Here is a 15,348-nt window from a genome sequence, read left to right on the forward strand (position 1 = left end):
GGTCTGCTGCATTGGATGTTTATCTACTTGCATCATGGTGACATAAATGACATCAAATCGGTCTCTTTTACTGATGTGATCAATCACAACTACACATTGGAAACTGGAAATAGAATTCATACAAGAGTCAAAACTAGAGTTTGAATTTGAGTTTTCCCTTATTCTGCAAGGCTATTTATAGTGGATATCCCCGAGTGAGTGTCATCTTTAAAAATTTGTTCTCCAGATAGTACTTTGAAACCTAGTTTTAAAAAGTGCTTTATGAATAAACTACGAAGCACATTATATAATATAATAAATAATATCTAGCTCCAGGGAATTAAATACACTTTCATCCACCAAATAAACATTCCTGTTTTCATCATTAGTCCAGCATTATTTTGCATATTTAGTTAACGTATTAATTAATTAATATTTAATTAATGTATAACCTCATTCCTGGATAGCTTTACTAATTAGTTTATAGCCCATTTTCCCATTGAATTTATCAAGCGCTAATCAGGCTATATCATTGATCTTGCAATGCAAACTTGAGATTTGTGCACAACATTGTCATGCTAAATCCACCACTGTATTTATGTATATCTGTATTCTGCAACCCAATGTCTCTCACAGATTAAGTTACCTTACGTTACCTCTACCTCTAGATTGACCAGCATGCAGTGTTGGCCTCTCCAGTCTAAAGCCTAATGCATGCTTCGGTGAAAAACGGCGTCACAGCAAAAAACTATGTATTTTCGACTTCGTTTTGTTTTCATCATGTGAAATTTTCGCGCCAAAGCATACAGTAAATAAGGCTCTAAGCGGTGTTTGCGTGGTGGCTGGCGTTACAGAAATTGTCTGTCCTGGTTGGAATAGAAGAGTGAAGTGCTGCTGCTGGGTCGCGGGGCCGTCTGCCTGTGTTATTTGAGTTTTGGAGCATGACAGATGGATGGATGATGTTTGGGCTGAAGGAAAAAGCAGAGAGTTGTGTCTGTGCACTGAACTCTTCACCCTCTCTGAGGGGAAATAGGTGTTGACAACCTCTTTCTTCCTTTAACTCTCTCTCTTTCTTTGTTTTGTCTCCATCTCTACCAACCCCATCCTAACCCCTCCTCTGTCTCTTTCAACCTCTTCCTGCTCTCTTCATTTCTTATTTATTCCTTATTCTTTCTTCATTTGTCTCTCTGTGATCTCTCTCTCTCTCTCTGTCCCTCTCCCTGCATGTGTCTGTCTGTTCTGTCCTGACATGACCACCATTCTACACTCCCTACCTTCTTTTGCTCTCTTTGCTTCGCATCTTCTCTCTCTTCTGTCCTGCACTCTCTCCTCTTGTGTCTCCCATTCTTCCTCGCCCACTCTCCCTATCCCGGTCTCTCTTCCTCTCTCTTCTCTCTTGCTCCTCAATCTGTCCTTTCTTCCACCTCTCCACCACTCTTTTTGCCTCTCTGTCGATTCCCTCCTCTCCTCCTCTGTCTCTCTTTCTCCCTGCACTGTCTGTCTCTCTGTCTCTCTGTCTGTCTGTCTGTCTCTCTCCCTCCAGTCAGAAGCTCAGCTTTAAGGAGCGCGTGCGCATGGCAAGCCCGCGCGGTCAGAGCATGAAGAGCCGGCAGACTTCCGTCAACGACCGCCAGCCCCGCTGTTCCCCTGGCAACGAAGCCGGGGGCGGCATGGGGTCAGGTGGGGGTGGGGCCGATGTGACCACAGGTGGGGGCCCCGCCAAGGTGCAGAAGAGCTGGAGCTTCAACGACCGCACACGCTTCAGGCCCTCGCTGCGCCTGAAGAGCCAAACCCGCGCCGCCCCCGACGGTGAGCTGCAGTGTTGTGCGTGCGTGCGTGCGTGCGTGCGTGCGTGCGTGCGTGCGTGCGTGCGTGCGTGCGTGCGTGCGTGCGTGCGTGCGTGCGTGCGTGCGTGCGTGCGTGCGTGCGTGCGTGCGTGCGTGCTGTTATTGTCCATGTCAGTGTTCATGTCATGTTCTCCAGCCCGCTACATGAGAAGTGGATCAGACCACGGCATGAACAATGCTTTCTCCTCTCTTTCGCTCTGTCGCACTCTCTTTCCGTCATATTATCTCTGTCTCTGTCTGTCTGACATAATTCATTTTAATCTCTCTCTCTCTCTCTCTCTCTCTCTCTCTCTCTCTCTCTCTCTCTCTCTCTCTCTCTGAGGATGTATGCTCTGCTCTCTCACCCTCAACAGAATCCAGATGGCCCTTGTTTTGAAAAACATTTAAAATTATTGAAAATAGCAGATCTACAAGCTCACAACCTGTCGCTGAAGATCGGCTATTTTTACTATTTTAAAACGTTTAAAAAAAAAGATGAGTCATACGGCATAAGACACCGCGCAAAATAGGGCCCAGAGCGCTCATTAAACTCTTAAACAAACAGGGCCAAAGCTCCAGATTACAGTGTGTGAGCTGGCCTGGCAGAACCTTACCCATTCCTCAAGACAACTGTCCAAAGCTGTCCAAAGCGGCACATAAATTCTCACACCTTAAAAGCCAAAAATGTATCACTTTTAAAACATTCTCAGAGATTCCTGCCGAGAAATGGCTACACACTGTACGCAAAATGTGTTTTATGTCTTTCGAGACTGCAAGTGATTTTCTGCAGGGGGGGGGGGGCACATTTGTTAACGCGTCACTTGCCCTGTCTGTCTCCCAGCGGACACAGCCATGACCACGGAGGATTCCTTTGATGAGAGAGGTTGCCATTGTGATGTCACCGTGGAAGACCTTTCAAATTCTCTCAAGGGGGTCATCAGAGCTGTCAGGTGAGTGTGACGTTTGAGGACTGTCTTGGAGAGTAGCTTGTCCTTGGTTATAGGGGAACTGCTGCCATGTTGGAATAGTAGGGGGGGGGGGGGAGTGTGACATTGAAATGCTGTTACCTCTTCCTCCACAATTTTGACATGGGGGTGGGATATGAGCTTATGGCGGTATGGGGGGTGGGTGTTTGGGGATATGGGGGGTCGTTATGGTATGGGGGTGGGGGGCTGGATGCCCGTTGTGGTATGGGGGGTGGGGTGGGGGCATGGAGGTGCTTTCAGGTAGGACAGGGCCAAATGCCTGGAGAGCACCTGTTTCCAGTCAATAGAATGTGCAGAGTTCTACATATTCCACCTATGCACTCTTGTACACACTTTAAGCTGGCCTAATGCTTGATTTATACACTCGTAACGCGTCACATTACAATGCTATTTCCGGCGAGTATAAATTAGGCATAAGGCCTGTCTCGAGACACTCCATAAAACACCAGGCTCTGTGTCTTTTCATTCATCTGCTGTACATTCTGCTATTCCTATCAGCCTAGTACACGCACGCACGCACGCACGCACGCACGCACGCACGCACGCACGCACGCACGCACGCACGCACGCACGCACGCACGCACGCACGCACGCACGCACGCACGCACGCACGCACGCACGCACGCACGCACGCACGCACGCACGCACGCACGCACGCACGCACGCACGCACGCACGCACGCACACACACACACACACACACACACACACACACACACACACACTCTCTCTCTCTCTCTCTCGCTCGCTCGCACGCACGCTCGCACGCACGCACGCACGCACGCACACACACACACACACACACACACACACACACACACGGTACACAGTGGAGAATGGCTTGAAAGACCATGGGGAAATGGTACAACATGTCAGTGTCATAGCGGGGATATTGTAAACTTATGGCAGGAAGCCTTCTGCTTACGTATTTGATGCACGTATACATCGCATGCATATGTTGTACGCCAGGGATGTACAGTATTCTCTCATGCGTTCAAGTACATTCTTTACTTGTGAAACACCCCCGTGTTTGTTGGTGGTTTTTGAGACATGTTAACAACTTAAACCCCTGCATCCGTATTTACAGAAAATAGTTTGTCTATTTGTTTTTTTCAGCTAAGATATTTAATGTACAGCGAAAACAGAACATTCACTAGCACAGAGCCCTGAGGGACTCCGCTCAACAACATATGTGGTTAAAATGATCTTCCCCTCCCGCTGGCAGAGGTGTTCTTTTCACGCAGAGATAGTATGATGTTAAAGAGTCAATACCAGATCAGATCCCCCCGCTGTGACGGACATGGGTTTAGTTTGAGAAATACATGAAGAAGAAACATTGAAAAGGAATCAGTGGGACCCAGAAAACACACACACACACAGCAGACCCCTTGCTGAAAACGCTTAAGGCATGACTCTTAAATAGTCTAAACCCTCACAGCAGTAGAGCATGGAAATAAGGAAAGAAAGATGAACACCCGCACACGCCACACACACCATGTGAACCATGCTACACATGATATATGTGTGTTGTGCGTGCGTGCAGGGTGTTTTACATCACTGGCTTCTCAACTGGTTATTATGCCAGCTTATTTCAATCATGTGAGAACCTGTGTCCAAACCATCTTGGTTTCCTAACCCCCTCAAATAACATCAACACACATTGCAAACTAGAACACTAAAACTACTTGCCAAATAATCATTATTTGAACCCTGGAAGTCTATTTTTAATATGTTTTTGCCAATAAAAATACAACTTCTCCATTAAGCTGTAATGTGGGTTTTTTTAACACGTCAATATGTCTTTCTGTATGGGACGCAACAATAATAATCTCACCCTGACCTCAGCCCTGCCTATTTAACCCCTAAAGGCCACTTCACCCAGCATTCCCTATGGCTGTTGCTTCCTCTCTCCTCCCCCAGTAAGCCTAGCCAGTGTGCCCACCCAGCAGGCCTCCTCCCTGGGCAAGCAGGAGCCCCCATGGGTGCCCCTGCCTTTCCCAGGGTGTCGGGTTTGATTCCCCGGCCGGGGACTGTTATTGCATCGGCTCATCTGTCCGCTGTTGTTTCCACGTAGACAGTGAGGAAATCGGGCAACTGGAGCAGGGCGGGAGCCATTAGGGAGCCGGAGTGAGCCTAACTGGGTGGATCCTCTTACCAGTATCAATATTATTCACCCCAGCGGTGGTTCTGTTTGTGCAGTACCGAGCCGGAGGGGTTCCAGGTGTAGTTGCTAAATAGTGGGTTTAAGGTTTGTTATTGTTTGGGTAAGAGGACTGTGGTCTCCCATAACATACCCCTTGAAGATGGTTAAATAATGATTGCTTTGAGTTTGATCTAAAAACACGTGCATAATTGATGTGCGTGTGTGTGCTTACTAGAGCCTTTATCTCCCTCTAGTGGTTGTTTCTAGTAATCACACACTCTGGCAAAAATGGTTTTAACAAGAGATTACTGTCTTCCTTCCCCTCTCTCTCTCTCTCTCTCTCTCTCTCTCTCTCTCTCTCTCTCTCTCTCTCTCTCTCTCTCTCTCTCTCTCTCTCTGTAGGATCATGAAGTTTCACGTTGCTAAGAAGAAGTTCAAAGAGACGTTGCGTCCGTATGATGTGAAGGATGTCATAGAGCAGTACTCAGCTGGACACCTGGACATGCTCTGTCGCATCAAGAGTCTTCAGACCAGGTTAGGACACACACACACACACACACACACACACACACACACACACACACACACACACACACACACACACACACACACACACACACACACACACACACACACACACACACACACACAGTGTCTACCATTTACCTTGCCCTCACAAGTGGCCATCATATAAAGTCAAATTTTTATGCATTTTTAGTCAACTATTACTTATTACTACAAAAATTCAAAAATGCTTTTCTTTTCAGCCATGGAATTCATTAATTTGTTCATTAATTATTGAATTTATTTTTATGGTAGCCTATAGCCTATATAAAGGAGACTCTTTGTGTCTCCTACCGGAACAGCTGCCGGTCATCAAATTATTGGCTTAGGAATGCGACAAAAACTAAAAGATATCCATTAATTCAAGTCTCCATGGGGTGACTAATCGATAGGAAAAAAGTCATTTTGGGGGTGAATATCCCTTTAATGTTTAGATTCTATTTTATATTGTTGTTGAGGTATGTTTGCAGTGCACTGTATACACTGTATTGTAATGTGATTGCATACGGTAATTAATTACTACAAAAAAGCTATACATAGGTCACATCCGCCTAGGCGGCCCAAGCGCTGATAAAGGCCTGAGTAGCCAAAACGTGTCTGTTTGTCAGTGACTGCTGCTGCGCTAAAAAAAAAAATCAAAGAAGAAATACCTTGTGAGGACTGTATCTATAGACTGTCTGCTGAGAGTCTGCACCCGCGTGTCCTTCTCTTTAGAGCACACTCAGCTCGGGAGTTTTGTCCCATAGTATTTGGATCATTAATTGTTAGCCACAAGTAATTCATTATTTTTCAGTTAATTCACAAGGAACTCAATGAAAACTGTAAACTATTCTCATTGGAAAACAGAGATTCATTTTTTATAAAGATGTCTACTGTGAAGCAGTTAATTGCCAATGTTTGTGCTGTATGTAGTATAGACACACCCCAACACACAGCGGGCTAACTTCTACAGTGGCTATACAGTATGCTGCAATTTGAACTCTGAGAGAGAGCAAATTCATTCATTCATTCATTCAAGATTTATTTATTCTCGAGTAATTAAACTCATTTGCAGTGTCGTCGAGTGCAAATTCAACAACATCACAGTTTAAAAATACATTACATCTGGGAATTTGGAAAAGAAAAAGGTATACAGTACATATACGAGATATAAAAAGTTACAAAAAGAAATCCAGACAGCATTTTTCAGAGTTCTAAAAACAATTACACATTGTGGTGACCTGTTTGGTCACCAGAGTTCTAAAACGACTGAAGGGTACTAGAATGTAACCAGCAGCGGGGTGGAAAAGGTCTCATCTATGGGTCCCTTACAGGTTAATTTAGTTACATTTGTACACTTTCAGAGTTAAAGTAACGCTGAGGATTTCACTGTGTGCGTGTCTCTCTCTCACTCAGTTTATGTGTGTCCTCTCTCTCTCAGACTGGACTCCATTGTGGGTCCTGCCCAGAGGCCCCTGATCAGCCGAGCCAAGACCTTTTCCTCCCCCTCCCTGCATTTATATTACAGCCAGGCCCGAAGGAAGCACTCCACACCGGGGTTAGACCCAACCCCATCCTGCTCCATCCGCCTGCTACCCCCTCCCAACTAACATAACAAAATGCACCTTGATAATGTAGCCTGACCTGGGTCAAACAGTATTTTTTGAAGGTGAATGTTGGTTTTATGCAGCACAGATACAATTGCTCTGCATTTTGTTAATTAACGCTGCGTCTCGCTTAACATGTTAACAGCCAACACCTATCTGGTAGCCTACTCCCAGCAGGTTAAAACAAAGCCAAAGATATTAGCAAAATACAGTTTGATCCAGGTTTGGCCGTAGCTAATTTCTATCTGCATAGTAGATGAGTCCTCAATGCTAATTTAACTCAGTGTAAAAATGGATCGGTAAAGGTCAGGTTAAATGAACACTGAGGATTGTACAGTATGCCACAACCCTGTCTAAAGGTCATTAAGGAGTTCAAAGCTATTTTGATTCATGGATGTGAACATGAAGGACAGTTCAGATCAAACTGCATTAACTTTTTGCGTTTACAATCATGTCTTTTGATTCTTTCGCAAGGATTCGTCAGTTCCATCGCATCTCATCACAGATATTTGGTTTGAACTGGACTTTGATGTGTCTCTGTTATGTGTAGTGCTATTTGGAAGTGTTTAAACGGATTTGTAGTATGTGTTAGAAAGTATTATAGCCTTTTATAACACATACATATTTTTAGTTTGCAAAATAATACAAACGTCTCTTTTCACAAAACCACATCCTGTTACAGCATGCATTATTGTATATCTGACCATGCTGTTGTGATGATTGGAAGTTCAAACTTCAAATCTGACAAATGCAAGAGCTTATAGTATAACAATGGCTATGTTTTTCATATGGTAAACTATATGACAGGCGTACATATGATCTCCTTAATGACCTCATTTGCTCTAGTTGGAATTTAGTCTGTTAACAAATTATATAGTGTAATTGTCTTACTATTGGCTTTCATTGTAGGTTACTGTGAAGTAGACTAAAGCCTAATTTATATTCCATAATACGATAGTGGCGCTTGCCGAAAAGTAAAGATTTTTAGGTAAGCTTGAAAATCAGTAGCAATGTGTCTCGTTGTTAGCTTGAAAACCTGTTATTTTCGTCAAGGTGCACCGTTGTACTACAGAGTACGACAGCCTGAAGCACTCGTGCTTACTAGTCATGAAAAGGGGGCGCTGTAAGGGGGAGCCCTGAATGATTCAGAGGACTGAGTGCTAGACTGGGGCCCTGAAACATGCCAGAGATACCATACTGTACTTTACTTTGGGTCAAAAGCCAGGTTTCTATTTATTGTGTAGACTCAGAGCCTGTAAGATAAAATGCAAACATTTGTATAAAATGCTTGTACTCATGTGTCAGTTGAACCAATATTATCAGACGGCCTGGGAGCCTAGGTGTCAGGGGGCCCAGGATTTCTAGCCATGCCCCTGATTGTAGCTTATTAATCAGTGATTAATTTAGACCTGGGACACCAAGTGAATGCAAGTTAACTAACTAGTAGCAATCTGTGTTCGCAGGACACGTTGGAACCCCACTGGAATTGAGTGTGATGGGCTAGATCAGTGGTATTTAACTAGATTAGGCAAGGGGCCACAATTGTAAAATGACTTGAAGTCGAGGGCCACAAGACCGTGTTTGTGGTTAATGTATGGCCGTTTGTTGTGTGCTATAGGACACAACAATGGTCATATTATGACCATTATGGTAACTTATTAGGGCCTGCTTCATACTGCATTTATACCTTTTGATGTTTGATAGAATCATTTCTGTGCCAGTTCTTTATAATGCACAGGCTTTGATTTTGATATTGAGAAAATAGGAAGTAGATATTTCAGTGTGTTTTGTGCAAGGGTCCCTGGCTGGCATGGAAGCATCTTTGTGAGAAGAGTGGTAGAGGCAGGCTGGCAAGATAAAAGTGTTTACATGTTCGTATGAAGGAAAGGTTTTTAAATTCTTTATGTTTTTGAGCACCCGGCTGATAAGAGCACAAGCTCTTATGATGTGTTTCAAGAACCATCAGTTGAGAGTGACCCATAAAAATGGGTCAGCCCAGGACGCTATTAATGACGAATGAAACATACTGTGTCAAATCTACAGAATATGTAGCAGATGGAAGATGGACACAATCTACTCAAAAGCTAATGGATGCAGAAGGAGAATTCTTTCTTTGGTGTAATGGACAACAGCTACTTAGCTCAGAAATAGCTACAAATGGATGGCATATTATGGATGATATGCACTCAAAACTGGGCCGCCAGTTGAATATCACTGGGCTAGACGGTGTATTGAATGTAAGCTATTTAGTCAGCATTCATAGTGGTTTCGGTCTCCTTCGAAGTTGTACCTGTAGCTGTCGGGAAGCTGTCAGTGATGCTAGCGTTGTGGATGCCGTGTTCGTAGTGCTGCCTGCGACCGAGCAGCGTGGAATAGGTTTAGTGTTCGCGTTTGAGTGTAATATGGAGAGAGTGCATATTATGTGTTCATTAAGGCCATGGGTTCATTTCATTTTGAGAGAAGCTACAGTACATGCACTTATAGTGTCGTGCACGTAATGTGTGTGTGACTGTATTTCTGTGTTATTAAAACTTCAGGCTGTCTTTGCGTGGTGTGCATTGCATTGCACATGCATAGACACCTACATTGTTGCCTTTCTGCATGGTCTGTTTGTTATGGTAGTATTTGTGTGTGTGTGTGTGTGTGTGTGTGTGTGTGTGTGTGTGTGTGTGTGTGTGTGTGTGTGTGTGTGTGTGTGTGTGCGTGTGTGCGTGTGTGTGTGTGTGTGTGTGTGTGTGTGTGTGTGTGTGTGTGTGTTATACCTGACGCAGTGTCTCTCCTACACAGAGCGGCCAGTGGAGTGGGCCCAGGGCCCAGCCTGAACGGCAGATCCAGGAACGCGTCTTCTCCTGCTCTGCAATATTATTACAACCACAACAACAGGAGGAAGCCCTCTTGCACTGGGTTATTTGGATTCCTTTCATTTAGACCAGTGATTCTCAACCCTGTGCACCGGGGCCCCATTGGTGGGCCGTGAGGATACTGCAAGTGGGACCCCCAAAAATTGGCAAAACATTACGATTTTAATGATAATATAAAATATAATATTTTAAAAAGGTATATGCAAAAGAATGTCACGGAGGCTTTGTTATTTCTTACCTTGTAAAAGTATCTTTCATTATTATACCAGCCAATAGGAATTTATACATAGACTGTATGTTAGTTCAATTCATCAAAGCCAGAACAATCAATTGATTGATCATTAAAATAAGCATGCTATGAAAATGCACACGGCCCGCGAACACTTTCAAGATTTTCAGGTGGGCCCTGATCCAGAAAAGGTTGAGAACCACTGATTTAGACCCCAGTTAGCCCCCCCCCCCCACCCCAGTTAGTAACTTTTACCCCGATTCCATTCTGTACCTGATATTTAGGGGGCTTTGGCTTTGCTCTTAGCAGAACTAACGGGTGTGCAGTAGAAGAGTTGTTTGCTGTGTGTGAGGTGATGGATAAAGCAAACATTATTGTGTGGTGGAAGGACTGTAGCTAAATAGTGAGCCTTTCTTGGAGGTCCGTTGCATGTTAGAGGTGGCATATCGGCTATAAAAAGAGCCATTGGGCCAGTGGCCTAAATCTAACACGGCATCTAGTCAAAGTGGAGACTGACAATATGGTATGCATGTCGATCCAATGTGACTGATTTGTGTGTGTGTGTGTGTGTGTGTGTGTGTGTGTGTGTGTGTGTGTGTGTGTGTGTGTGTGTGTGTGTGTGTGTGTGTGTGTGTGTGTGTGTGTGTGTGTGTGTGTGTGTGTGTGTGTGTGTGTGTGTGCGTGCGTGCGTGCGTGCGTGTGATTCATTTGATATGCTAACAACGTGCCATAGCTGTGGGTTAACAAGTAGTTCATTTTGCAGTACCTTTTTGTATATCACTGCTGTTTTAAACAAAACCTTGTAACTCCAGTATTGGTCAAGTTTTCTTGTATAGGATCATGGTACCTGCACGGTTGAGGGGGGTTTCATGAACGCTTTGCCCATGAACCCTCTCAAAACCTGTAACATATTTTTATATATATATATATATGTATTTACGTATGTAGAAAGTGAACTTGGTACATCAGGTAATGTGGGACAGTTAAGCTTTGCCATGGTTTTGTCTTGCTGTTGATATTATTATTACTGAGAAAATCAAAGACATTACTTATCAGATATACTAGAGAGTTGGAAAAGCATAATTTAAATGACAAAAGTTGTCCCAGATGACCAGTTGTATCCAAATCATATTTCCAAAATGCATCACCTCGCAATCATGGATATTATAGTATTTTTGGAGTTCCAGGGTTTCAACAGCAGTGGTATTAATTGTATTGTGTCTCACTAACCCTAACAGTAACATTATTTATCTAGCCTTAGGTCTGTTGTTACCTGGTTTGGAATACCCTCAAACCAACCTGGGGTTTCTGGACACAGTGTAATATAATTAGACGATGACACTGTATGTGTGTGTGTGTGTGTGTGTGTGTGTGTGTGTGTGTGTGTGTGTGTGTGTGTGTGTGTGTGTGTGTGTGTGTGTGTGTGTGTGTGTGTGTGTGTGTGTGTGTGTCTGTGTGTGTGTGTGTGTGTGTGTGTGTGTGTGTGTGTGTGTGTGTGTGTGTGCGCGTGCGTGCGTGCGCGTATGCACACACGTACGTGTGACTCAGGGTGGACCAGATCCTTGGTAAAGGACAGATTCCCACTGATAAGAAAATGAGGGACAAGCTCCAGTCTGACGGAGACGCACTTGAAGACATGAGCATGCTGGGACGAGTGTGTAAGGTAGAGAGACAGGTGAGTGGAATCCTACTATAAATCTGTAAAACCTCTGCATGCTTTCATACATTTGTGTGTACGTGTGTGTCACCAGCGTATCCCGAGAACCGCCCGACCGATCAACTGTGCGTATCGTCGAGGACCAGCGGGAGTGATGCACTGAGTGGGAAGTCGTGGCACCCCTAACAGAATATCCATGCCATGGCAAAACCACTGGCACTGGGAATCAATCACTATCCACTTGTCTCTGTGCATAGAGTTCCGTGATCTGGAGATCTAACCATCTCCATCTGGAGAAATGCCGACCCATTTTGCCAATTCAGTACTGCGTCCAAATCGTCCTCCTTTTTTGTTGTTTACTTGAGGAAAAACATTGACTGGCATACGTCACAGCTTCCACATCATACAAAGTGATAGTAGACTTAATTCAACCCGCAAAGTCTTACAAGGCAAATAATCACACATGTAATTAACATGTAATTAATGTGGCCAAAGCCGTACAGTCTACTCTGCAACCACCTTAAGATAGTCCTGTAATATAATAGCAGTTCTTGTCCGTCTCTACTCGCACATTCATGTTGACACCCCCTCCCTTCTCTCTCTTCTCCAGGTAACTTCGATAGAGTCAAAGTTGGACTCTTTGCTGGAGGTGTATCGCCAAGTCCTCCAGAAAGGCCCCTCAGCTCTCACTTTACCTCTGTTTGAGTATGATAACCACCACCAACACCGTAACTCTGACTACCAGACCTCCATCCTCTCCCCCCAACAAGGTGAGCCCATCGGGGGAGGAGGCCCCAGGGGTCTGCGTCTCATTCTGGCTTCCACCGACGATGACCTCCCCCCGGATTCTGCGCCCCCATCCTACCCTCCCTCCACGGCTTCCCTCACCCCATCACCCCTCCTCCCGCCCGATAGCCCGTACCCCACCCTGACAACCCCCAATAGCACCTCCAAGAGAGCTCACTTCCCCGACTTCCCTCCCCCACCTGCCTCCACGGGAGGGTTCACCCTCCAGCTGCCCCCGCTGATGCACCCTGGGCGTCCTCGTCGCCCCGGCTCGAACCCCAGCCTAGAGGATGCCGGGGCCGATGACGACGAAGGGGAGGAGGAGCGAGCCCTCTGCCCCTCCGTGGTGCTGGAGTCCAACGTTGATGACGACCAGGAATCGGGTGTCACTGAGACGAACCCTGCTCCAGGAACGGTGCTGCTGAGGGGAAGGGGGACACCTGACCTGAAAGACAAGAGTACGTGGCGGAGGCATCTGAGCCTGGAAGTCAACCCCATGCTGTTGCTCTCCTCCAGTCCAGAGTCGGACAAGAGTCCCTCGGACTGGGGATGCAATCGAGGTAAATCGCTTTCTGCGCACAACCTCAGCCTGCCTTCACCCGCCCATGTCCCGACCCTGTCCTCTGCGCTCAGTAACAGTGGCAGTAGCCAGGGCAGCGCCGGCCCCCGTGGCAACACTCACGATGACATCAACGACTGGGGCGAGGCGGAACTCTTCATCGGCGAGTGCAAGCTGGGACCACCGGACGAGCATTTCAGCTTCCTGAGCCAGGGAGCCAACTTCCTGTCTCTTCCCTCAGAGCCCTCCACAAGCTCCTCAGACCTCCTGCGGACAGAGGAAGAGGGATCCACAAGCAGTCAGCCCACTGCTGGAGGCAGTGTGGAGTCCCTCAGTCAACCTCCACACATTGAGTTGACATAGCCCTCTAAAATACACATACAGGTACACATTCTCATATTCACACAACACACACACACACACACACACACACACACACACACACACACACACACACACACACACACACACACACACACACACACGCGCGCGCACACGCGCACACGCACACACACACTCATACTTTTGCAAACAAAAAAAACACGCACATTCATGCAAACAATTACGAACCACAATCCATGACTGACCACTCTGTAAAGGACCTGCAGGACAGTCCCAGTCAAGACTGTGACACAAAATGACTTGCATGGTTTATTTGTTTTTCAAACAAACAAGTGCTTGTTTTCAGAGACATCCTTCACTTGAATGTTGAAGACATTTTGCTCACATAAATCGATGTCTGTAATCACTAAGACATTGTCATATATATCATTGCATGGACAACCCCCCCCCCCCCAAAAAAAAAGAGAGAGAGAGAGAAGAATATTGCATGAGACCTGATTGAAGGGTGAGGGAAGGGTGATCGAAGAAAGAAAAAAAGAAAGAAAAAAAGAACAAAGCAAAAGTTCTAACCCTTGCCATGCATTACAAGTCACCAGAATGCTCTGTGACCAGGGAAACTGGTCTGTTTTGATTTATACTTATATCCCTGTGTCGTGCACCAAAACATAGCAGATCTACAAGCTCACAATGCGTCGCCCTGCTAGTGGACAGAAATGGTTCCATCTTATAATGAGCATTATTGAGGACCAATTATATGGTTGAATATGGGTGAAGTCAGTGTTCCTTTAATGCTCAGAGTCTGTTACATTGGTGTGACACTGGTTCACAACAAATTATAATTCAGGCTTCAGTTGATGTTGGCTACACAGTTACCTCGTTCATCAACACACAACAATCACATACTTGCGTTGGTACATGGCAATTCAGCCAGCTGTCAGCTAGCCCGTCGGCCATTGGACAGTAGTGCAACAATGTGGTTGCTTGGTGGCAGCTTGAATGCAGAGTGAATGCAGAGTTACAGAAGGCATTTTGTACGCCAAGCATGAAACACACGCATGCCTAAGTGTGTTGCAGTATTTTAAGTTGAGTCAAAAGCAATCAAAGAATTGTCAGTGGCCACCCTGAATGTCTTTCTGCATGTAACCTCCAAAACTCTAAGTGGTGATTTGGAGATATGAACAAAACCTGCCCTACTGAACATGACTTTTATCTAATTAGAATTAATTCAATTCTAATTTAATCCATCTTTCTGTGTTTAAAATAAAATGACAAACCCTATCTATTTATTGGGTGCTATACGGGTCGAGTGCATTAAGCAAGTAAGGCTAATGGACTGATATCTTTCACTTCTTGCCTGTGTAACACACATCCAGCTTGGGACTATAAGGCCTAACAGAGTATAAATTCAGCTGTAATTCTTCTGCTGATTGTGTCCATCCATGTCAAAATGCTTTTTTCCCCATTCACAAATTGTTCATAACAATTAACTATGACAGACACTTTGGCAGAAGTTGTATAAGTTAGGAACATAAGTTTAGCATGCCAAAACGGTTGCAATAAAACATGTAAAAAGGCTTTTAATGTAAGCACCAGAGTGTCAATATCAAAGCAGAATTTCTGGGTGTGCCTTGCACTGGTTGACTGATCTGTAAAGTCTGATATGAAGGATGTCAACCCACAAGGCTTATAGTGTTTATGCAAATGGTCCAATGTGTTAACACCGCAGCACAGAAAGTTTCTTTAAACAGAAGGGAGAAGGAACAGAAAAGAAAGAAGAGTATTATCCTCCCCGATTGCAAATTTGACTACACAAACTGTTGCAGTCTCTTTA

General features: G+C 45.1%; 1 protein-coding gene across 1 annotated transcript in view; it reads left to right on the plus strand.

Annotated features, from left to right (window-relative positions):
• Window positions 1-15,119, plus strand: part of kcnq5a (potassium voltage-gated channel, KQT-like subfamily, member 5a) — a 147,362-nt gene extending 132,243 nt beyond the window's left edge. The window contains exons 11-17 of the mRNA XM_080450328.1: window positions 1,523-1,788; window positions 2,647-2,755; window positions 5,336-5,467; window positions 6,918-7,034; window positions 9,871-9,987; window positions 11,722-11,848; window positions 12,441-15,119. Coding sequence (XP_080306454.1) covers window positions 1,523-1,788; window positions 2,647-2,755; window positions 5,336-5,467; window positions 6,918-7,034; window positions 9,871-9,987; window positions 11,722-11,848; window positions 12,441-13,538 — 1,966 coding nt within the window. The 3' untranslated portion in view covers window positions 13,539-15,119. The remainder of the gene's footprint in view (window positions 1-1,522; window positions 1,789-2,646; window positions 2,756-5,335; window positions 5,468-6,917; window positions 7,035-9,870; window positions 9,988-11,721; window positions 11,849-12,440) is intronic.
• Window positions 15,120-15,348: the final 229 nt, after the last annotated feature.

This window comes from Gymnoscopelus braueri (genome assembly GCF_963280865.1).
Source record: "Gymnoscopelus braueri genome assembly, chromosome: 14".
In the NCBI taxonomy this organism is placed as follows: domain Eukaryota; kingdom Metazoa; phylum Chordata; class Actinopteri; order Myctophiformes; family Myctophidae; genus Gymnoscopelus; species Gymnoscopelus braueri.